The 24,983-nt window shown below is 43.2% G+C and overlaps 1 protein-coding gene across 1 annotated transcript in view; it reads left to right on the top strand.

The window, feature by feature from the left end:
• The window catches only part of vps13a (vacuolar protein sorting 13 homolog A), a 609,759-nt gene that overhangs the window by 131,711 nt on the left and 453,065 nt on the right, over window positions 1-24,983 (top strand). The window contains exons 11-15 of the mRNA XM_068029994.1: window positions 5,978-6,105; window positions 17,164-17,270; window positions 19,454-19,625; window positions 22,983-23,045; window positions 23,333-23,462. Coding sequence (XP_067886095.1) covers window positions 5,978-6,105; window positions 17,164-17,270; window positions 19,454-19,625; window positions 22,983-23,045; window positions 23,333-23,462 — 600 coding nt within the window. The remainder of the gene's footprint in view (window positions 1-5,977; window positions 6,106-17,163; window positions 17,271-19,453; window positions 19,626-22,982; window positions 23,046-23,332; window positions 23,463-24,983) is intronic.

The following is a 24,983-nucleotide window of genomic DNA, read 5'->3' on the forward strand; positions in this document are numbered from 1 at the left end:
TACCATGCAGGCTCAAACGGCTGCCATCAGGCTGTGGGTCTCAGTGCTCAATTCATCATAGCCTTCTCTTGGGCAAAATATTGAAATAAAGGCCACAAACAAAATAAAAATCCATAACTTTATCCATTAACACATCCAGTAATACATACATAACTGAACTATTGATCCTTGTGATTCCCATTAGTGCCTATCTTGTGGGTCCCTTTGGCTGGCCTGTGCTCCAATACAGTGCTACCCCATTGGCTGCAGCATGGTTGGTGGAAGGCTGCTGATTTTCAGTAGGGGAGATGAAAGATGGCCTTAGAGGACAACCTGGAACAGCTCTGGGCCTTGAGGGCCTGGCTTCAGACTGTAGCACCTTGGCATAGGCAGCAGCAGTCTGGGCTGGCTAGTTGTGAAGCAACAGCAAGGCCACTGGCAGACTGGTGGGAGCACAAATGCTATCCTCTTGAGAGGACAGCAGGTGCATGGATCATGGAGCCACTGCTACACCGCTGGGGCAGTGCCCCAATAATCCTAGTAATACGTTGAAAGACATATTGCTGGACTGCTGTCAGAGCCTTCATGTCCCTTTGAGCACAGAGACCTGCAGCCTGATGGCAGTCGTTTGAGCCGGCGTGGTAATAAGCATGGGTCTCATGACCTCAGTTTGAACTTCCACTACAGCACTGAGACATTGGGTGGCTTCTGCCTGCGCTACAGTGGAAACTGAGACATTGGCCAGCAGATGCTGCATCATTGTGGGTTTGCAAATGCTGTCATGTATTTGGCCACCACTTCTATGTGAATCCTTGCTCAGATTTGGAGCTAGACTCCTCCAGCTGCTTAACGGTGACAGTGGATTGTCTGGCAGGTCTGCCATTGCACCAAGCATCTGTGTGTGCATGTCCAGCAGCATTCTCCTGTACACCACTCATCGAAGTCCTCGTCTGAGTTCCCTGTAACAGAACTCATCTGTGACCTAACCCTCTGGGGAGCTGGCACACAAACTGTCCTTTCCTCTTGGCCTCGTTGCAGCCTACTCATGCCCAATGAATCCCCACATGCAGATCCCTACTCTATTATTCTGTAAGGTACAAGCAGTGCAAGTGTCTGAGCTGGTGCTTGCGTGTGTCAGATCAAGTGATGGTGTTTCCTCATCAGAGATCTGTTTTAGTTCTTGCCCTTAGGAGGTTGGCCAGGTGATGGTAGAAATGCAGAAGAAGAGGGTTGGGGTGAAGGAATGTGGTTAGGTTGGAAAGCAAGAGGTTCATGATCACACCATCTCCAGCTTTCACTTCGTCAGATGGCAGGCTGAGGTGGAATTTGAGAAGGTGCAGAAGGCAGAAACATACCATCATCCTGAACATTCCTTAATGCCATATGCAACGGCCTTGTCACAGCTGTCCCCATGATGCAGCACACTGTGTCCTGCAGAGGGCTTAGGTAATATGGATGTATTTTTCTTTTACTTTGTTCCCTCTTGTTATAGGACACCTGGTCCTGCAAGAGAGAGGGAGGAATGTCAGATGATTGTGTTTGGGTGATGTGCCTAACATGGCTGAATAGATGGAGGTATGTGGAAGCAGCGAGAGTTAGGTGTGAGGCTGCCAGCATTGGAAGGTGAGCGCGGTGGAGTATCTGAATGGTAAACCTGAGTCCTGATTTGCTGGAGATTGTAGATGGGAGTGTGGTGCATTGAGCAGTGTGAGGTTGTTGTAGGAGATGTCATGTGAAGATGCATTCACTGATCTTAACCTCCCATGTGAGGTCATTGAACTTCTTCCAGCACTGCTGCCTGGTCCTTGGGGCCACACTCTGGCAATTGCCCATCCTGGCCACCTGCTCCCATTCCCTTCTCAGTAGACCTTGAGGACCTCCTGGCCCCCTGTGGAAACATTGCTTCTGACCTCTTTTCCACCTCCTGTACTAATGCCTTCAGTGCCGCATTGGAAAAAGTGAGAACCCCCTCTCTCTTGCCTGTTGCTCCATTTTGGTGCATTCTTATATCCAATTCCTTCAGAGTTAGTAATAGCTTTTGCATGAGTGCCCCCCCCCCGCCCCCCAAAGAGGGTCAGAATGCCTTTCAGATATGTAACTTGCTTAAACACGCGTTAGCCATGCATGCTGTTGAGCCCCCTTTCAAGCATGCAGCCAGTCAGCAGAACATTGTGCAGCAAGCTGCATGCTGCAATCATTGAAATGAGGAGGCAGCTTGAAGTTTGCATGCTTCCTCTTTTCAATGATTGCAACAAAGTTTGCCTGCTGGGTGCAGTATGATTGTGCATCATGACCCCCACATCCAAAAACAGGCCTAATCCAAACCTTTCCCCCCCTACCATTCTTCAACAGTGAATGCTTAATGTTGTTGCTGCAGGAAATGCCTCCTCTCAACTGTCAGGACATGACATAAGGACATGTAACAGGATTAGGCAATTCAGTACCTTTAAACCTTTTACGGCCAATATATCCTTCCTAAGGTGCAGTGCTTATAACTGAATATACTACTGTAGATGGGATCTGACCAAGGCTCTGTATAATTGAAACATTACATCCTCCACTTTGTATTCCAGCCCCCTTAGATAAAGGCCAGCATTCCATTTATCTTTTTGAATACCGTTTGTACCATCCACTAGGTTTATGATTTCTGCACACGGACATACAAATCCCTTTCTTGCTCCACAACTCCCAGTCACTTAGCATTTATTGTTTTAAAAAAATATTCCAATTGAATCCAGAGTGGATTAACTCACACTTGTCTGTATTGAACTCCCATCTACCACAGTTTTGCCATTAATTAATGTGTCTGTCCCCTTGTAACTTATTCTCCCATTTACACAACTTACTGAGCCTCCTAACATAATGTCACCTGCAAACTTGGATCTGCAACTCTCTTCCTTCATCCAAAACATTAAAAAATATTAAAGGCAAAATATTGCAGATGCTGGAAATTGAAATATGAATCAGGTCAGGCAGCATCTGTGGAAAGAGAAAGAGTAAACATGTTTGGAAAATGATTCAAATCTAACAGGTTTTAAGGAAGTGCACAGTCAGGGAGAATGGGGGGTGCTGGTGGTGGGGAAGAGCAAAAAGGGAAGGTCTGTGATCGGGTGGAATGAGTGATTTAGATTTTTTTTAAGCTTGCATTTATGTAGCCCCTTTCATGACCTTAAGACGTCCCAAAGAGCCTTATAACCAATCAAGTACTTTTGAAATGTAGTTACTGTTGTAATGTAGAAAATATGGCAGCCAATTTAAAAACAAAGCTCCCCAAACAGCAGTATGATAATGAACAGATGATCTGTTTTTGTGATGTTGATTTGAGGGATAGATATTGTTCAGGACACTGGGCATAACTCCCCTTCTCTTGTTCAGATACTGCCTTGGTATTTTTTTAGGTCCGCCTTTAGAGAGCTGACAGGCCTCGGTTTAAAGTCTCATCCAAAAGATGACAAATGGCGAAAGGAATGATCCTGCAAGGCAAAGGAGATAGTAATGAGACAAGTGAAGAATCAAAAGATGGGTCTTGAGCAGTGGTTCTCATAATGGGGGTCAACAAACCCCTGGGGGGTCTGTGGAGACTTTCCAGGGGGTCTTCAAAATAATTGAGTGATGGCCAGAAGCAGGCTTGGTGCGAATCAGGAGGCAGGAGCTGAATGTGGCCGCCATATGTGCCATCCCAGTTTGAGAATTGCTTCGATACAGGTCTTTATGAATAGTAGAGAAAAATCACAGTGGCCCAACAATGTTACTACCCGGCCATAACAGGGAACAGTAAGGGGCCTGGGTGGTTCCCACTGTTCACCTCCTAACTGACCACAGCAAGTGTTTTTGTTACCAGGGATTTAACCCCTTCTGTTTTATTTTTCAAATAAACAGCTAGTGACAGGTTTTCTTGTAGGTTTGAAACAGAAGATTAACTATTTATTGAGCAATATTCATTCCCGAAATGGTTGCAACCGCACACACACGTGCATTCACTAGCAGTGCGTGCACACACACACACAAGAATAGATAAAGAGGAAAATGGTAAGTGGTTTTGAAGTGAGGTTTGGGGTTCACAGTACATCTGTTGAATCTTCTGGGAGGACAGTTTCTCTTTTAAAGTTGCAGGCCTAGGTTGTTTGTAGTATTTTGTGGTAGTTAAAACTTCAGTCTGGTGGAGGTGATAATTTTCAATCCCCTGCTGCAACAAGTCGAAGTATAGACTTCACAGCGGGGCTCCTTTTTTGGCTTTTGCTGGCAATTTCACAGCTCTCAGTTGGGTAGGCTTTTGTTCTGATCTCTCTCTCTGTCCAGAGAGCTACTTTTTAAGGTTAAAATCTCTCGCATGTTGCTTCTGTCAGGAAACACAGAGCCTCCTCCCTGTGGTGCCCAACAGTCGACCAGGATATGGCTATTTCACATCTGCCATTTAATTCAGGAATATCTCTTGATGGGTTCAGGATGGGTGTAATTGATGCCCCTTAGCTTGGAATGTATCCTTTTGCCCTTAACAGTCAGCAAGACAGTTTGAATATACAGGGCCAGGTCGTTTGACCATCGGTGGCCAATTTGCAACACATTGTCCACTTTTTTTAAAGGAAAAGTCAATTTTTATAACTCTTCAGTTTGGGTTCTGTATGTTCATTGCTGCACTTCTCATGAGTGTGACATCCCCAATTTGTGAATGGGAGAGGTTTTATAAAAGCTCTGATATTGACTGTCCATTAACCATTCATATAACACTTAGAAATATCAACAGTTTGTTCTGGACGTCTCACTCACCATCTTTGTTCTGTGTATAAAAGAAATTAAACCATTACTTCCAAATAATGCAAAATGCTGTGCTTTTGTAAAGATTGGAATTATGAGTTATGCTGTCAAACTTCTCATTGGTTTAATGCTGGGCCAGAGATGTTTGATCGAGTTAGGCTGCATCTGGAGCACTGCGTTCAGTTCCAGGCACAGTACCTCAGGAAAGATATATTGCCCTTGGATGTGCAGCACGGGTTCATCAGAATGATACTAGGGCTTCAAGGATTAACTTATGAGGACTGGTTGCATAGACCAGTTGTTCTCAAACTGATATCTGTAGAGACCTTCCAGGGTTCCTCGAAATAATTGAGCAGTGGCTAGAGGTGAGCTTGCCATGAACCAAGAGTGGAGTGCGGCTGCCACAAGTGCAGTGCACATTGGGCTGGCTTTCTCACCTAGGAGGGGAGCGCAAGCGGAGGAACGCTGAGAGCGGCACAAAGATCACCAGTCAGATCTGCCGTTACCGAGACTGATGTTAGGTGTCTGGTGAGTTCAGCTTTGTTTGAGTGGGGAGTTTTTAAAAAAAATATTTAAGCACTAGATATTGTTCAGTGAGAAGCCCACTCATCCCATTGATATCTAAGTAAATACCTGTTTTCTTAAAAGTATTAAAACAACTTCCCTGTAGCTCTTTCATATCATGAGTAAGATAGAGTTTAGATGGATGTTCTGTGATCACTAATCCATTTGAAAAGGGCCCTTCAACCAAAACAGTTTGAGAACCACTGGTCTGGAAGAGCTGTAAGTGGCAATAGAGAATCATTACCAGTGTCTATTGCTGGAAAAAAAATGGGAGCAGTGCTTGTGATCTGAAATACTTTTCATGGAGCCTGTTCATTCTTTGAAGTAAATGCAGCCTTTTTTTCCTGACCACCTGATCTTTGAGTATTTGGGTAAATCTGTTTTCACTAGTTTTTTGTAATATTTGTGCACTTGGTGTCTCCTTTTGTCTCTTGTTGGCTGCTGTCAAGGAATCATACAGTGGAGTAGGAGAGGATCACCTCCCTGGATGTCCGTTTTCTTTTTAAGGGACGATGTCCCTTGGGGTTACCCATGCTGATTGAACTTCTTCAAAAAACGAGGAAGCTAACTTACTGCAAATGAACTTATATGAAATTGCCTTGCCTGGATGCTAACTTAAATTTTGCATAGAAATTTTGTTTTTCAAATTAACAAATCTACTTTTCAATTTTTAAAAAAGTTTTTCAGCCAATATCTGCCAAAGCTAAACTTGAAATGAATCCACGAGCTGAAGTTGACTTTACTTCACCAAAAATGAACTTGCAAGTAAATCTACAAGATATAGCTATCGAACTGAAAAGACCTCAGGTAATATTTGTGGGTTAACTGTTTGTTTACTTTCCATAACCAGCTGCAGCTGTTTTTTTTATTGTTTCCTATATAGCACAATGTAACAGTTTGATTGTTTCTCTCCTTGTGTTTTTGGGCTTGCAGGATGATGCAGTGAAGCCATTCAGAAAAAATGAAATGTGGTCAAGCCCTTGAACATTCTTGTCAGTTGCAGAATTAGGGCTAAAACCAATAATGATAACTAAGCCCAGTTATGCTACTTAGATTTTGTTCTAAAATAAACATTTACAATAAAATAATTTCTATACTAAAATAACAATTAAAATTTATCAAATTGGGCATCTTTGGATGAAGCATCCAAATGTGGTTAGAAAGGGAGCAAGAGGCCTGTTTGAATTTTTTTTTTCTATTTACTCCTATAGAGAGGTAATTTAGCTTTCTTAATTCTGCAAGAGTGTTGCATCAAAACTGTTTCTTTGTGTAAGGCATGCAGAGTTTACCCAAATGGTTTTCAAATTTTCTTTGTATTTATATTTAGAATCATAGAATTAGAGAATGGTTACAGCATAGAAGGAGGCCATTTGACCTGTTGTTCTTGCAGAGCTGGCACAGACGACTCACTTAGTTCCACTCTCCTGCCTTTTCTCCATGTTTTTTCTCTTCAGATAATTATCCAATTCTCTTTTGAAGGCCTCGATTGAATTTGTCTCCACCACACTCTCAGGCAGTGCATTCCAGATCCTAACCATTCGCTGTGTCAAAGTTTTTCCTCATGTCGCTGTTGCTTCTTTTACCAATCACCTTAATCGGTGTCCTCTGGTTCTGGATCCTTCCGCCAATGGGATCAGTTTCTCCCTATCTACTCTGTCTAAACCTCTCATGATCTTGAACAGCTCTATCAAATCTCCGCTTAATCTTCTCTTCTCAAGGAGAATAGATCCAGCTTCTCCAAGCTATCCACGTAACTGAAGGTCTTCATCCCTGGAACCATTCTTGTGAATATTTTCTGCACCCTGTCTAATGCCTTCAGGTTCTTCCTAAAGTGTGGTGCCCAGGACTGGACACAATACTCCAGTTGAGGCCAACCAGTGTTTTATACAAGTTTAATACAACTTCAACAGAAAGCGCTGGAAATACTCAGCAGCATCTGTGGAGAGAGAAGCAAAGTTAACGTTTCAGGTCTGTGACCTTTCATCAGAACTGGCAAAGGTTAGAAAAGAATTAGGTTTTAAGCAAGTGAAGGGGAGGGGAGTGGGGGAGAGAACAAAGGGGAAGGTGTTTGATAGGGCAGGAGAGATTAAATAACAAAGCTGTCCTGGGACAAAGACAAAGCATGTGCTAATGCTTGTAGTGAAAGACAAAGCATCAGTCCAGAGAGACTGTTAATAGTGGAATAATGAACAGTTCTGACGACATGAAAAGCAGGCACATGGTTAAAAAATAAAATATTAAAAAAGGCCAGTCATGCTCTGAAATTATTGAACTCAGTGTTCAGTCCACAAGCTGTAGAGTGTCTAATCGAAAGATCAGGTCCTGCTCCTCGAGCTTGCATTGATGTTCACTGGAACACTGGAGCAGCCCAAAGACAAAAATGTTGGCATGAGAGCAGGGGGGAGTGTTGAAATGGCAAGCAACCGGAAGCTCGGGGTCATGTTTTCGGACTGAGTGGAGGTGTTCAGCAAAGCGGTCCCAGGATTGTTATTTAAGAAAGTGATCAAGAAACTGGAAAATTACTGACCTGTTGTTCTAATGTCAGTTGTGGAGAAGTCATTGGAATCTAAAGGGACAAAATGACTGAACATATGGAGAATTTTCAGCTAATTAGAGAACCAAAATGGGTTTGCAACGGATAGGGTCATATCTAATGAACCTAATTGAATTTTTTGAGCAAGTAACTGAAGTAGTGGGCAGGGGAATATCTATTGATGTAGTTTATATAGACTTTCAGAAGGCATTCAATAAGAGTCCACATTAGGGACTATTAGCTTAAAATTAAACTCATGGAATTGATGGCAAGTTATTGACTTGGTTATGAGATTGTCAGCTTTTGGACCGGATATTCTAGTTTTTGTGAGCACTGTTTGGTATCGTCTAAAATGTAAGGTCAGGCACCAAGAGGGTATTCTCTTGCTGTGATATCCTAATATGTCCTTGGTGTCACTGAGAACTCTAAAATGGAGAGGGTGGTCTCTGAAAAAGAGTTGGGGGTTCCTCAGTTCTTCCTATTCCTTGCGCTTGGGGTTCACCTCTTCGCCTGCTTAGGGATGGATTCCTGATTCTTGGAACTTGCTGCACAATAGTTGTGAGCAGAATTACTCATTTACATGTAAATTCCATTACATTTGTAAAAGTCACATGATCAGATATCGTGATTGGATGCTGGATGATCAGACTTCAGAATGTTGCCCGACAGAATTAACAATGCTGCTTGTGGGAGAGGGCTGTGGTGGGGTAAGGGTTGCAAAGGAAAAAAATGGGGAATGCAACTCCAACTCTCCTGTTAGCTGCCATTTGCTGTTTTTGTGGCATCTGATTGTCCCGCCATGGAAAAGCAGGGCACTTCGTTCAAATATTTAAATTGGGCTTCACAGTAGAATTGGGAGGCAGATTTAAATTTTTGTTGCTGTGTGTGGTTGGCAAACCTGGCATCGAAAGAAGCAGGTGCTGCCAGCTCTGTAAGGTAAATAGCTTTTACAGCTTTCCTGGTGGGACAGGAATTGCAGGATTGCTCCCTCTGGCCTGTTAAGGAAACCTTTGATCACCCCCATTCTGATTGCAGCCTATGTCTTCCTGCCACGATTACTAAACCCCTTCACTGAAAACATAGACAAAGTACTCATTTAACAAGTCTTCGATTTTCTTATCCATTTTAGTCTTGCCTACGTGCATCTTTAATAGGCTCACATTCCCCATTGTCTGTTTTCTCTCTCTCAATATATTTAGAAAAACTTTTGCTGTTAGCTTTAATATTCCTTGCAAGCTTTCTTGCATTCCTATTTTACACCTCATATTACATTCTTTGTTGCCCTTTACTTTTCACAGCTCTCCTTGTCTGTTGTATTTCCATTTTTACTTGCAATTGTGTAAGGCTTTTCTTTCAGCTTGATACTGTCTCGACTGTCATTATAACCACAACGGTTACTTAACTGCACAAGTGGAGCCTTTGCCTCTTAGGAGTATGTACTGCTTATGTATTGTATCAAGTTTTATTTTATTCATTCATGGGGTGTGGGCATCGCTGGCCAGGCCAGCATTTATTGCCCTAACTGAATGGCTTGCTAGGCCATTTCAGAGGGCATGTAAGAGTCAACCACATTGCTGTGGGTCTGGAGTCACATGTAGGCCAGACCAGGTAAGGACAGCAGATTTCCTTCCCTAAAGGACATTAGTGAACCAGATGGGTTTTTACAACAATCGACAATGGTTTCATGGCCGTCATTAGACTAGCTTTTTAAAAAAATTCCAGATTAATTAATTGAATTCAAATTCCACCTTCTGCTGTGGTGGGATTTGAACCCATGTCCCCAGAGCAATACCCTGAGTCTCTGGGTTACTAGTCCAGTGACAATACCACTACGCCACTGCCTCCCCTTGTTTGAATACTTCCCACTGGCGAGGGTAAATAATGGGGAATGAGAACTCCCAACGATGTAGAATTCCACTCTCACTGCACATGTGCGACGCGCTGGGCTCTCCTCAAAGCATAGCCTGCAAGCCCAGTACCCGGAAAGCAGCAGATCCCAAGTCAGGAGTACGGAGGGTGGTGGGATGGGAGGAGACTGGAGGATGGGGATAACAGAAGCTCTAACCACAATCTTTCAGTCATCCTTAAATGTGGGAACAATGCCAGAGGACTGTGAGATTGCAAATGTTAAACCCCTGTTCAAAAAAAAAAATGGAAACATTCCTGGTAATTACAGGTCAATCAGTCTAATATTAGTGGTGGAAAAACTAGAGATCAATTGTCGAAAACAATATTAATTTTCACTTGGAGAAACATGGGTTAATAAGGGAGAGCCAGCATGGACTTGAAGAGAAAGAGTCTCTGGCTAACATAATTGAGTTCTTTGAAGAATCAGAGGGTTGATGAAGATGGTACAGTAGATGTATATATGAACTTTCAAAAAGCATTTGTTAAAGCACCACATCACAGACTTACTCAGAAAATTGATGCATTTGGTATTGAATGGACACTGTTACTTGGGTATGTAATTGATTAAGGGAGAGGAAGCAGAGAGTAGTGGTGAACAGATGTTTTTCTGACTGGAGAGAAGTATGCAGTGGGGTCCCCCAGGAGTCGGTATTAGGACCATTGCTTTTGTATATTAATGACCTGGACTTAGGTATAGGAAGTACAATTTTGAAGTTTGCACATGGTACAAATCTTGGCAATGTAGTAAATTGTGAGCAGGATAGTGGCGGAGTTTAGGAGGATATAGACAGACTGGTGAAATGCACAGCCACGTGGCAGATACAATTTAATTTGGATAAATGCAAAGTTATGCACTTTGGGAGAACGACAAGGAGATGCAATATGTTTTTAATAATGCCATTTTCGGGGCGGGGGTTGGTGGCGGTGGTGATGGGCGCAACAACCAAGGATCTAGGGATGCATATTCACAAATCTTTGACTGTGGCGGGACACGTTAATAAGGTGATTAAGAAAACATATGGGATATTATGTTTTGTAATTGTTCTCCTTGAAGCAGAGGAAGTAAAGGGGGACCTAATGGAGGTATTCAAAATTGAGCGATTCTGGAGAAGCTATTTCCTTTGGCAAATGGGTTGGTAACCAGAGGTCTTAAATTTAAATAATTTGTAGAAGAATTAGAGTGGAAATGAGGAGGAATCTCTTCAGAGAGGATTGCTTTGTTGTGGAACACACTGCTAAAAGATTCCATAGATTCAGATTCGATAGGAATTTTCAAAAGGTAATTGGACATGTACTCGAAGAGGACAAATTTGCAAGGTTATGAGGAAAAAGCTGGCGCATGGGAATGAATTGGACAGCGCTTTTAAAGAACTGGCACAGGCATGACAGATTGCCTGGTGCGTTTTGTATTGTAAGGGTTTATGAAGCCCCATTCACCCATCACCCCTATGCTTGCTGAAATCAGTGAACTTGAATTACACAGCGCAGACTGGATCAAACTACACATTTCAGACAATGTTGGTTGTGTAATGCCCTCCCACATCCTCTCAGTGGAAATTAAAAAAATAAGGTATTTGCACCACTCTGTAAATAGACACAGCACTGCTTGTCTATAGGTTTGCCTATTAACAGTTCAACTTTGTTTACTGTGGTCAATTTATTACTCATCTCTTTGAAGTTTGTCTTAGTTCAACTTATAACCTTGCTTTGTCTCATGCTCTTAAACCTAGTGTCAATTTCAACCATATAGCGCTGACTAGTTGAAAAATGCTCCCTTACTAATAGTTTGTTACTTATCACTGACCAGGCCTGTTTCCTTGTTAATTATAAAGCATATTAGGCCAGAATTTGCTGTCAAAATAACAAGAGGCTAATAGTACTCTCTCTTATTTATGCGCAATGTTACAGCAATGTCTCTGTAATGGATACCACACCAAGATTTTAAGCTAAATTTGCACTTCTATGCAACTTGTTTTATTTCTTCCACTACATGCAATTGTATACAGACCTCTTATTTGGGTAACTAGGGTAACCATTCCCATCCTATTCTTGCTACTTTATACTGATTATTGTTTGGGTAACTACTTGCTCCCTAGTACCTTGGAGTCCCAATTGTTACCCTCCTTTTGTGTCATCCTTTTTGTCCACATCACTGGTACTTAAATAAATATACTTATTAGACAAATCCAGCTTCCCTTCTAACTTCATCTGTTGTTTCCTGTCATGTCTACAGATGGTTACCCAGACTCCAGTATCAGCTTCTATACTTCGAACAATCTGAGAGGTGATCACCCTCTGGAACACCTATTCCAGAAAGCTTTCTCCCTTCCGAAAGTCCGGAGTGTGTCCAGTTGAAAATCGAGCTGTGCAGCTTGCTGCCTGAGGAGTGCATCCTTTGTACACTTTGTACATTTGTATTCATGCTGCATGGTATCCGTCTCCAAGCGGATCCACATCATGCATGTTGCACACCTTACTTCAGACTCCGATCCTGCCTCACCTATTTATGTGTTAAACTCATCAGATATTTAACCAGATCCAAGTTGTTTGTTAAATTATTTCTGTTTGCTCACTCTAATTTATTGTTAATGTGTTTTGGAAGTCTTTGTACTGTTGCTTCATGGGCAACATTGCATACTATATGATGTGCATTTTAATAATCTATATACTTGATTTTGCGTGAATGTTTTGGGCCGCAATCCTTTGTCTTTTCCTCGGCTCAATATATCTTTGAGATTCTAATGACAATTGAGCAATATTTTCTGCCTGTATCCTTTTTTTCATTCATTTCATTGGATATGGACGTTGCTGACAAAGCCAGCATTTGTTGCCCATCTCTTATTGCCCTTGAGAAGGCAGAGGTGAGCTGCCTCCTTCAACCGCTGCAATCTGGCTGGTGCAGGTACACCCAAAGCGGTGTTAGGGACGGTGTTCCAGGATTTTGGTCCAGCGACAGTGAAGGAACGGAGATATATTTCCAAGTCAGGATGGTGTGCGGCTTGGAAGGGAGCTTGCAGATGGTGGTGTTCCCACACATCTGTTGCCCTTGTCCTTCTATGTGGAAGAGGTTGCAGGTTTGGAAGGTGCTGTTGAAGGAGCCTTGGCGAGTTGCTGCGTTGCATCTTGTAGATGGTACACACTGCTGCCACTGTGCATCAGTAATAGAGGGAGTGAATGTTGAAGGTGGTGGATGGCGTGCCAAACAAGCGGGCTGCTTTGTTCCTGATGGTGTCGAGCTTCCTGAATGTTGGAGCCGCACTCATCCAGGCAAGTGGAGAGTATTTCATCGCACTTCTGACTTAGTTCAGTGATTCAGCGTCTGCTGTCATGTTGGAGGAGGACATCACAAAGGAAACTGTTATGGCTTGATCTCCAGGGCCTAATGGTTTCCATCCCAGAGTATTGAAATAAATAGGTGAGGAGGTGTGTTGAATAGGTGTTGATGTGTTTGTCATGATCTTCTAAAACACTCTGAACTTAGAAATTGTCGCCTTGGATCAGGAAAATTAGCAATGTCACTCCACTATTTAATAAGAGTAAGAGTGGGAAACTAGGAAATTATAGGCTGATCGGTCTCCTGTCAGTTGTGGGGAATTACTAGAAATTGTTACTGGGGACAGAGTGATGAAAATGAGCTGATCAGAGACAGCCAGCATGAATTTGTAAAGTGTAAGTCAAGTGTAAGGAGATGAGTTACTTGCCGTAGGATTCCTAGCCCCTGACCTCTTTTAGCCACGGTATTTATACGCTACTCCAGTTCAGTTTCTGGTCAATGGTAATCCCTAGGATGTTGATAGTGGGGGATTCAGCGATGGTAATGCCATTGAATGTCAAGGGGAGATGGTTAGATTCTCTCTTGTTGGAGATCTTCATTGCCTGACACTTGTGTGGCGCGAATATTACTTGCCACTTGTCAGCCCAAGCGTGGATATTGTCCAGGTCTTGCTGCTTTTCTTCACAGACTGCTTCAGTATCTGAGGAGTGGAAATGGTGCTGAACATTGTGCAATCATCAGCGAATATCCCCACTTCTGACCTTATGATTGAAGGAAGGTCATTGAGGAAGCAGCTGAAGATGGTTGGGCCTCGGACACTACCCTGAGGAACTCCTGCAGTGATGTCCAGCTACTGCATTGAACTGCACTCCTCTCTCACGGCAGCCAGCCTTCAATCTGTCTGACTGCCAGGCAGAAGCATTCTGATGAGGTCCTGCTGTTAAATTTGACAGGAGCTCCACATTTCCTGGCATTGCCAAATTTCCCAGCCACTAACAGGCGACTTTTCAACCTCCGTGTAAATATTGGGGTTTATGTATTTCATATTGGGTAACCAGGGAAAGGGTGGCCCACTGAAGGACAGAGGAGGGAATCTATGTGTGGAGCCAGAGGAAATGGGCGAGGTACTAAATGAGTACTTTGCATCAATATTCACCAAAGAGAAGGACTTGGTGGATGATGAGTCTAGGGAAGGGAGTGTAGATGGTCTGGGTCATGTTATTATCAAAAAGGCGGAGGTGTTGGGCGTCTTGCAAAGCATTAAGGTAGATAAGTCCTCAGGGCCTGATGGGATCTACCCCAGAATACTGAGGGAGGCAAGGGAAGAAATTGCTGGGGCCTTGACAGAAATCTTTGTGTCCTCATTGGCTACAGGTGAGGTCCCAGAGGACTGGAGAATAGCCAATGTTGTTCCTTTGTTTAAGAAGGGTAGCAAGGATAATCCAGGAAATTATAGGCCGGTGAGCCTTACGTCAGTAGTAGGGAAATTATTAGAGAGGATTCTTCAGGACAGGATTTACTCCCATTTGGAAACAAACTAACTTATTAGCGAGAGACAGCATGGTTTTGTGAAGGGGAGGTCGTGTCTCACTAATTTGATTGAGTTTTTTGAGGAAGTGACGAAGATGATTGATGAAGGAAGGGCAGTGGATGTTGCCTATATGGACTTCAGTAAAGCCTTTGACGAGGTCCCTCATGGCAGACTGGTACAAAAGGTGAAGTCAGACGGGATCAGAGGTGAGCTGGCAAGATGGATACAGAACTGGCTCGGTCATAGAAGACAGAGGGGAGCAGTGGAAGGGTGCTTTTCTGAATGGAGGGCTGTGACTAGTGGTGTTCCGCAGGGATCAGTGATGGGACCTTTGCTGTTTGTAGTATATATAAACGATTTGGAAGAAAATGTAGCTGGTCTGATTAGTAAGTTTTCGGACGACACAAAGGTTGGTGGAGTTGGGGATAGTGAAGAGGATTGTTAGAGGATACAGCAGGATATAGATCGGTTGGAGACTTGGCGGAGAAATGGCAGATGGAGTTTAATCCGGACAAATGTGAGGTAATGCATTTTGGAAGATCAAATACAGGTGGGAAGTATACAGTAAATGACAGAACCCTTAGGAGTATTGACAAGTAGAGAGATCTGGGCGTACAGGTCCACAGGTCACTGAAAGTGGCAATACAGGTGGATAAGGTAGTCAAGAAGGCATACGGCATGCTTGCCTTCATCGGTCGGGGCATAGAGTATAAAAATTGGCAAGTCATGCTGCAGCTGTACAGAACCTTAGTTAGGCCACACTTAGAATATTGCGTGCAATTCTGGTCGCCACACGACCAGAAGGATGTGGAGGCTTTGGAGAGGGTACAGAAGAGGTTTACCAGGTCTGCCTGGTCTGGAGGGCATTAGTTATGAAGAGAGGTTGGATAAACTCTGATGGTTTTCACTGGAACAACGGAGATGGAGGGGCGACATGATAGAGGCTTACAAAGTTATGAGTGGCATGGACAGAGTGGATAGTCAGAAGCTTTTTCCCAGGGTGGAAGAGTCAGTTACTAGGGGACATAGGTTTAAAGTGCGAGGGGCAAAGTTTAGAGGGGATGTGCGAGGCAAGTTCTTTACACAGAGGGTGGTGAGTGCCTGGAACTTGCTGCCGGGGGAGGTGGTGGAAGCAGGTACAATAGTGACGTTTCAGAGGCATCTTGACAAATACATGAATAGGATGGGAATAGAGGGATACGGTCCCCGAAAGTGCAGAAGGTTTTAGTGTAGATAGGCATCAAGATCGGCGCAGGCTTGGAGGGCCGAATGGCTTGTTCCTGTGCTGTATTGTTCTTTGTTCTTTATTGGTGTGCATGTTTCTCAAAATGGAGACGTGTGACCAGTGGTGTTCCACAGGGATCTGTGCTGGGACCACTGTTGTTTGTGTTATTCATAAATGATTTGGAGGAAAGTATAGGTGGTCTGATTAGCAAATTTGCAGACGACACTAAGATTGGTGGAGAAGCAGATAGTGAAGGGGACTGTCAGAGAATACAGCAGAATATAGATAGACTGGAGAGTTGGGCAGAGAAATGGCAGATGGAGTTCAATCAGGGCAAATGCGAGGTGATGCATTTTGGAAGATCCAATTCAAGAGTGAACTATACAGTAAATGGAAAAGTCCTGGGGAAAATTGATGTACAGAGAAATTTGGGTGTTCAGGTCCATTGTTCCCTGAAGGTGGCAAAGCTGGTCAATAGAGTGGTCAAGAAGGCATACGGCATGCTTTCCCTCATCGGACGGGGTATTGAGTACAAGAGTTGGCAGGTCATGTTACAGTTGTATAGGACTTTGGTTCGGCCACATTTGGAATACTGCGTGCAGTTCTGGTCGCCACATTACCAAAAGGATGTGGATGCTTTAGAGAGGGTGCAGAGGAGGTTCACCAGGATGTTGCCTGGTATGGAGGGCGCTAGCTATGAAGAGAGGTTGAGTAGATTAGGATTATTTTCATTAGAAAGACGGCGGTTGAGGGGGGACCTGACTGAGGTGTTCAAAATAATTTGTTTATCTTTTAGTTCTCACACAGCAAGCTGTCTGTTTTCACACTCCTAGATTTCTGCTGAAGTTTACCTTTTTACGATTTGGTCCCTTTCAAATCCTTCAGGGTCAAAAACAGTTGGTCAATGAAGGCCCAGACCACAATTCCTCTTCAGGTTACCTCTCAATTGCTTCTACCCAGAGCATGTCATAAACCGGATTAAAAATATAGTTCAGTGTAAGATTCTGTGTCACAATCAGTCATAAATTTCCAGCATCCGCAGTATTTTGTTTTTATTATAGTGTTGAATCTAGTTTTCATTAATTCGCAAGAAAACCCAAAGTAGGGATTTCCCAGGATTCTTACACCTGGTGATGGATAATTTTAGCCCAGAAATTACTGTTGCTTATATTAATAGATATCTGATCTCCAGATTCATGACATCCTTAGCCTGCTGTTTGAATACATGCATTAACCTGTTGATTTCAAATAGATTACAAACTATCATTAAGATAGCCCAGGAACATAGTATAGTTCTGTAAACTGCTTGTCTGCTAATATTGGCAATATTAATTTATCGGCTTTTACCTATATAGTATTTTCATAGAGAACCTTATTTCTTTTTCTTTGAGCAGTACCTCAGCATCATGGAGCTGCTTGGATCTATTGATATGATGTCACGGAACCTGCCATATCGGAAATATAAACCAAATGTCCCTTGTCACAACAATGCTGAAAAATGGTAAGTATTTTAATTCATTTTGCTGTTGAAATGAACTTGATCATAGTCTTCTAAATAAATAGTTTTTCTTGGAGAGGGCTTATTTTTATTTTTGTTTAATTGAATTGTTCTAGTTAGTGACTGAAGGATGCAAGATAACAATATGACAAGTAGCTTTTTTTCTATAACAATTGATAAGATGCCCCCATGCAATTTAACTTTAGCTAATAGTTATGATTCATTATAATCCTTGGATGATTTGTGCATTTATCATAGCTATATTAAACCATTAAACATATTACCATTTTACAGTGGAATGAAAAGTGAGCGTTAGATATATTGCTGTTTTAAACATATAATGATTTAAATTTGTTCTGACAGCAACTACACTTCCATGCTTGCATTGAGAATTTACCACATATGTATAGACTATCAGATACTATTTATTGATTCCTTAAATGGACTCCTTCTGTGCTGTAATGACTCTAATGACTCTCTGTTTGCTCTGAAGCAAAAATATTGAGGGTAGATTTTACATATTCATTCTAGTGTGTTGCTTTGTGAGCTGGAAGCTTATATTAGGCATTTGGGTGTGGTGGATAGCTCTCACTGCAGGACTTTTTGTCCATTAAAGTTCTGTGCTGGCAACATGCATTTGTAAAATCTATCCTTCGACACAACCTGTCTGTAATGCTAATAGTCTTTGGTATATTAAAAGCAACATTAATGAAGATGCGGCTTAATAAACTTTTTTCAGTGTCAGTATGACATAATGGGCTGAATTTTACGCCGCCCAAGCGGGTCGGATGGTGGCGTGGGGGCGGCGTAAAATTGAGCGGCAGGCTCCAGGAGGCCTACCCACCCTGCTTCTGCCGCTGGACAAGTTTACGGCGTCGGGCAGGGTGGGAAACAGCCCGCCTGCCCGAAGCCAATCGAGGCCCTTAAGTGGCCACTTAATGTCCACTTAAGGGCCCTCACCCACCTCCATGGGTATTTTACCCATGGCAAGCGGGTGTGGTGGGGACATGAAAGGCCGCCCAGCAATAGCTGCCGGCCTTTCCGCGCCCTGGAGGGTGGGGGGATGCATGGCAGTCGGGCACAGGGTGCCCGATTGAGGGCCACCCCCACCTCCCAACCTGCCTCCGGGACCCAACACACCCCCCTCACCCCAAACGACCACTCCAGCCTCACCAGGGAAGGACCGATCCCACTGGTGAGGCAAGCCCAGACTTACCTTCCCGCCTCGATCCATGGCGTCGGCTGGGCTGCAGTCCCAGCAGTGTCCACCATTCCCGGTGGCACTGCTGGGACTAAGAGCTGCCGGCGCGCTGATTGGCCGGCAGCTCACTGAGGTAGGACCTCCTCCCTCAAGTGGGTAGAAGTCCTATCTCGGGACAGTTAAAGCCTGGGGACCCGTAAAATACAGGATGGATCCCCGGGCTCGTCGTAAGCGGGTTCGCCACCGACTTTTACGTCCGAGTCCGGCTCCTGTCCATCCACCGTAAAATTCCGGCCAGTGTCTGCTAACTCACCAAATAGTACATTTCAAGTAATTATGACACTGTGATTTACTGAGGTCCTGTAAAGAATCTAACTTTATTTCACTTTAATTTTACTTAGCACCATTAAATGAAATACAAAGTTAACACAAGATTGTAATTGTTTTCTACTTGATGGGATTTATAACTCTTAATATACCAAAGTAAAAACATTCCAGACAATACAAGTTATTTGGTCAGGATATATTTCATAAATGCAGGTTTTGAGCACAGAATGTTAAAGGACAACAAATCCGAATGTGTGAGCGAACTATGCAACGTAAAATGCACTGCGCTAGAGTGTAAATATGTAAAATCTACCCTCAAATACTTTTGCTGCAGAACTAATATATTTAAGGAATCAATTACATAAATGTACTGAGTTCAACTTTGAAATGCTGTAAAGAAGTTTCTATATAATGGCTGTCTTTGCTGCTTTATAGCATAAAATCTAGGATAATAGGCATATACTTATAGATCTTAGTCTGCAACTTAATATTATGTCACAATTCAGATGAACATGCTACCCTTTAATTGAACTCTCAGCTTAATCATATATTTAATTTGTATTTGTTAAGTATCGAAGAGTTAACATTGATACAGGAAGATTTTAACTAGTAATCTTTTTTTTACTGGACCCTGTTGTATTGCTTTTGCTTTAATCAGGTGGGCATATGCTATAAATGCCATATTGGAAGAGAATATAAAGCCTGCAGTTAATGCATGGTCATGGAAGCACATTCAAAAGCACAGGCAAAAAGTAAAGAACTACAGGAAACTCTATAAAACAAGAATCAAAGCCAAGAAACCAGATGAAGAACTTATCAACACACTTGAGGTTGGAAGGCGTTTTATTATTAAATATTCCATGATACATAAACTATGACAAATTGATTAATGTAACTATAATTTTGTTTTTGAACATTTTTTTAAATTGTGAAAAATATGGGACCAAGAATTTAAGGCTCGAGCACACCAATGTAAATGCTAGGCTGTACCTGCCAATGATAGTAGTAACTCTGTCAAAATTTACATTAGGGGTGATGTTATTTACTTTATATAAGATGGATGTCTTGACATCAAGGGCTGAATTTTACCATCCCTCTGACGTCGGGGTTCACGACAGGGAGCGGTGGATGGTGGGGCCAGGAATATTCTAGTGAGAGAGGCCCGCCATGACCCCCAACGCCAGGTATGTCCCATCCCATTTTACCACTGGTGTCGAGACCTTGGTGTGGCCCCCCCCCCCCCATCCCCCGTTGCTCGGCAGCGGCACCCCAATTTAAATATGCTAAGTGCTACTTGCCTTGCCTGATTATGTATCCCGCTGCTCGTCGCTCCTCAGTTCCGTATTTATCGCTGAACGGGCGGCTCTCACGTGCCGTCCCGTTCACGAATGAGAAGCCGGAGGGACAGCAGAAGAGGGAGCAATCAGAGACAGTGCAGGTTAGTCTCTGTATACTGGGCTTTGCATTCTGCATACTTGAAGGGAGGGGATGGGCTTACTGGGGGCACAGCTCAGCATACTTGAAGGGAGGTGGGAGGGGGAATGGGATTACTGGGGGCACAGCTCTGCAGACATGAAGGGAGGTACTGTGTGCCTTCCCTCCATAAAGGGAGGCTGCTCTGCATTGTTTTTATGTGAGTGAGGGAGCAATGGCACTCCAATTACCGTGTGTGTGGGGAGGGTGCCAGAAACGGTGGACGTGTAAAGGTTATCTGGTGGGGCAATCGATGCAGCTGGTAGAATCTTGATGTGGTCATGCTGTACCACTCTTAGTGGGAGTTAAGATGGGCAATGTGATGCCACGCCACATAGTTAATGCATGAAGGCACATGATGAAACAGTTGGCGTCAATGCCAGCCCTGTTAGGAACCTCTGAAGAAGTGAGGGGTATGACTTTGTCACATGGAGGTGGGTATGGTTCAACCGATATTATCTGATCTGCTTCTCGTGAGGATCCATATGTGCTGCAGGCAAAACCAGCAGTCCGCTGCAGCCCCCGGTCGTGAGCAACAGCAGCCCCCAAGGAGAGCTCGCCACTACGCATCCATAGGTCCCACATGACCAACTAACAGATGTCTGAGTGCCAGTGTCAGAGGCAACTGTGGATGTCGAGAGAGGCGGTGACGCATCTCTTTGCCCTGCAGCCGATGGGCTTCGGTGAACATCTTATTTCTGTGGCCCTCATTGTGACAGTGGTTCCTAACTTTCATGCCTCTGCATCATTTCAGGAACCCACCGGAGATCTTTATGGGGTCACGAGGGCTGGTGATTAGATCCGCTTCAGAACGGACCTTGGGAGCCAGGCCCAGAGGGCCATCGGTTTCGGCTCCATCGCGGGATTCCCACAGGTGCAAGGGGTTATAAACTGCACCCGTGTGGCCATCAAGGCTCCCGCCAGGCGACCAGCTGCATAAGTAAAGTGTAAAGGCTTCCGCTTGCTCAACGTACACTTAGTTTATGATCGCCATAACCACTTAATGCAAATCTGTGCCCACTTTCCAGGAAACTACCATGACTCTTTCATCCTGTCCCAGTCCCAGCTAGCACTGCTGCACACTGAACTTGCCCTTGTAATGTGGGGGGGTGCGTCGCATCGCTGTGATGCTGATGAGCCACCGTGCTTAATATAGCGCGGGCTCAGCGACAGGTGAACCACCATCTTCAAAGGGCGGTGTACTTGTAAAATTCGGGCCCAAGTGTCAACAGACTGTGTGACTGTGGTAACATTATATTTGAGCCCAATCCTGTTGTCAACCAATGTATTGATGCCAAAGCACTTCTAGCAGGAACACAGGACACTGGCCAATTTTCTCTATTTAAATCCAGGTTTGCATTTAGAATCATAGAAAAATATAGCACAGAAGGAAGCCACTCAGCCCACTGTGCCTGCGCCAGCTCTTTGTAAGAGCTATCTAATTAGTTCTATTCCACTTCCATTTGTTCGGCGGAGAGTTTCATCTGTTGACTTTTTTTTATTAAAATAAAACCACCCTAACCCTTTAAGTTTCTTCCCTTCCAAATATTTATCCAATTCCCTTTTGAAAGTTGTTATTGCATGTACTTCCATCACCCTTTTGGGTAATGCATTGTAGGTCACAGCAACTCCTTGCGTAAAAACAATTCTCGCGTTGCCTCTTTTTTGCCTTTTTTTTGCCTTTAAATTCCGTGTCCTCTGGTTACTGACTTTTCTGCCACTGGATATGGTTGCTTCGTCTATCACAAGCCTTCATGATTTTAACATCGCCATTAATTCTGCCCTTCTCCTTCACTGTTACAAGGAGAACAACCCCAGCTTCGCCAGTCTGTCCACATAACTGAAGTCTTTCATCCCTGACACCATTCCAGCAAATCCTTTTTGTACCTTCTCTAAGGTCTTGACATCTTGCCTGAAGTGTGGTCCTCAGAATTGGCCATAGTACTACAGCTGAGGCCTAACCAATGGTTTAAAAAGGTTTAGCACAACTTCCTTGCTTTTGTACTCTGTTTATAAAGCCAAGGATCCTGTATGTTGTTTTCAAAAAGCCTTCTCAACTTGTCCTGCCACCTTCAAAGACCTGTGAACGCACGCCCACACATTTCTCTGTTCTTGCACCCCTTTAAAATTGTAGCATTTATTTTATATTGCCTCCCCTCATTCTTCCTACCAAAATGCATTACTTCACAGTGTTAAATTGTATCTAACCATTTAACCAACCGGTATGTCCTCTGAAGTCTGTTACCAAGGGCTTTCTTCTCGGGATGATGCCGGCATTTTACTTTAAGTTTCTTAAACCTGGCATCCGGGTCTGGAATTCCAGGTGAGCTCCAAATCTGCCATTTAGCAGGTTAAGCTCGGATGTATGATCTCTCAGTTTGGGAGTTCTCTCGATTGCTGCCCTGTTTTGGGTGGGCGAAGGGTCAGCTTTGAGCAAAGGTCTGTGGAAACTGCCAGAGAAGGCCAGGACTCAACATTTTTTAGGTTCTGGCCTCATTTGTGGCCCTTATGGTCGAATCGCCTTGGAGTCATGCTGAGTGTGTGCTGGCAGGGTTGTAGATTTTGGCCCCTTTTTTTTAAAAAAAGATGGTAACTAATAATTATCTTCTGAAATGGTAAGGAAATACATTTTCAGACTTATGATTTTTGAGTTTGGTTATTAATGGCCTAAATGTTAAGATTTTGAATTAAATTCATCAATGTTTCCTTTTCAGGAACTTGAAAAGGACCTTGATTTGTTCAATATTACACTTGCAAGACAACAGGCAGAAGTAGAGGTATTTGGGAAGAAAGGTTTTGAAATGCAAATTAACTTTAGCAGCAAAAAAGTGGTTCTTTTCTAATTCTGCTTATCAGGCTTTATTGAACATTTACTTTATAGAAGAAACTAAAATGTTTATTTTATTTTTTAATCTGTTGTAAATTATATGTATGGCACACCAACAAAAAAATGTAATTATTTGCGTCTGTACTGCATAGTTTGTTAGCAACACAATCATAAAATATCAAATTCAGTGCTTCTGATAAAGAAAGTAAAAATAATGTGTTATTAAATTTGTGCTAGGTTATGAAAGCAGGTCATAAGATTTACAGACCAGGTGCCAAAGTTGAAGACGATAACTCTGGAGGATGGTTTGATTGGGCTTGGAGTTGGGTAGGAGCAAAGGAAGAGAAAGAACGAGAATCAAAATCCGGTACATGAAAATGTTTCATTATTCTTGATCAAAGCAGATATTTATTATTAAATGTGATATAGACTTAGAAACTTAGAAATTTCTCTTGACAAATCCTCAAAGGATCTATATGAAATTCCTGTTCACTATATTGAGACATTGGCCGCTATAAAAACTCTGAGCCACAAAGGAAGTGGGGTGGGTGGAGGATGGGGCATAGTATTTTCGGTTAGGAAGCCCGGCAGTAAGATTTTTCCATATTGGGCAGGTCCTATTTTAAATTATCCCAACACATTTCCCACTCAACAGCCAGCCAGATTCACAGGGGGAGGGGAGGAATCTATTTGGGAGGGGGTTGGAATCATCAGGTCACAAGGTATTCATCAGATAAGCTTGTTGGGATGGTGGGAAGCACTCCTGCTTCTCTTGGCCCACAAACTGTGCAAAGATCGATCCAGTCCTTCTCACCACCTTTCATCTGCTGTGTTTCCCAAGGCAGCAAAAGTTAAAATGGAGGCATGTAGCCTCCTTTGAGAGCTGATTGGATACCCACATCCTAACCAGCCTCCGTTAAAGTGGAGGGGTTGGAGTTGGATTTTCCATTGTTTTATCATCCCACCTGCCACCTCCCCCACCCCTGAGGGTTAAAATCCTCTGCCATTTGCTCATAAACTGAAAAGGAATATAGCTATAGAGACAGTCTTGGATTAGGAAGGGATAAATTGGCCAGTTTTCTACTCTTGATTATCTTGTCACCATACTGGAAATACATTTGTGTGGGGACACTGGTGGCATACAGCTTTGGGCTGGACTGTGATGCCCTCACAGTTTAATAGCCTGGTAAGACTTATGGAGGTACAAATGTCCATTGCATTATATTACAAGGAATTCACTTGTGAAGGAGTGGAAGAGATGAGGAAAAATTGGTAAGTTGTGAGGGTGAGTGAGGTGAAGTACCTTCCCTCACTCATTATATAAATATCGCTTCAATCTGAGAATTATCCTTAGTCTATTATTATTATCCTTATTGTCTGCAGCATTTCTTTGTCCTCGAGCAAAATGCAGTCATATCTTCCAGGACTGGCAGAACTGGCTTTCCAGCTGGTGGGCAGGGTCATCACCGCCTCATGAAATTCCAGCCATTAACTCTGTTTCTCTTTCTTCAGATGCTGCCTGACTTGCTGAATATTTGTAGTATTTTCTGTTTCTGTTTGATTTGCATTCACAGTATTTTGCTTTTATTTTTGATATACTGTTCGCCATGACTGTATTTCTGCAAAGAGATCTTTAAATTGTTTTTTCACACCTTACTAAGGTCTACTGTGCAGATGATATGCTAACAAAATTACAAAAATGTAATGTTATTGCATCTTACATGATGAACATATCCCTCACTCAGGGACCAAACCTGGTTCAATGAGGAGTGCAGGAGAGGATGCCAGAGCAGCATGGAGGCATACCTGAAAATGAGGCGCTAACCTGTTGAAGTTACAATACAGGACTACATGCATGCTAAACAGTGGAACCAGCATTCCACAAGAA

The sequence above is a fragment of the Heterodontus francisci genome, chromosome 4 (genome assembly GCF_036365525.1).
Source record: "Heterodontus francisci isolate sHetFra1 chromosome 4, sHetFra1.hap1, whole genome shotgun sequence".
Lineage (NCBI taxonomy): Eukaryota > Metazoa > Chordata > Chondrichthyes > Heterodontiformes > Heterodontidae > Heterodontus > Heterodontus francisci.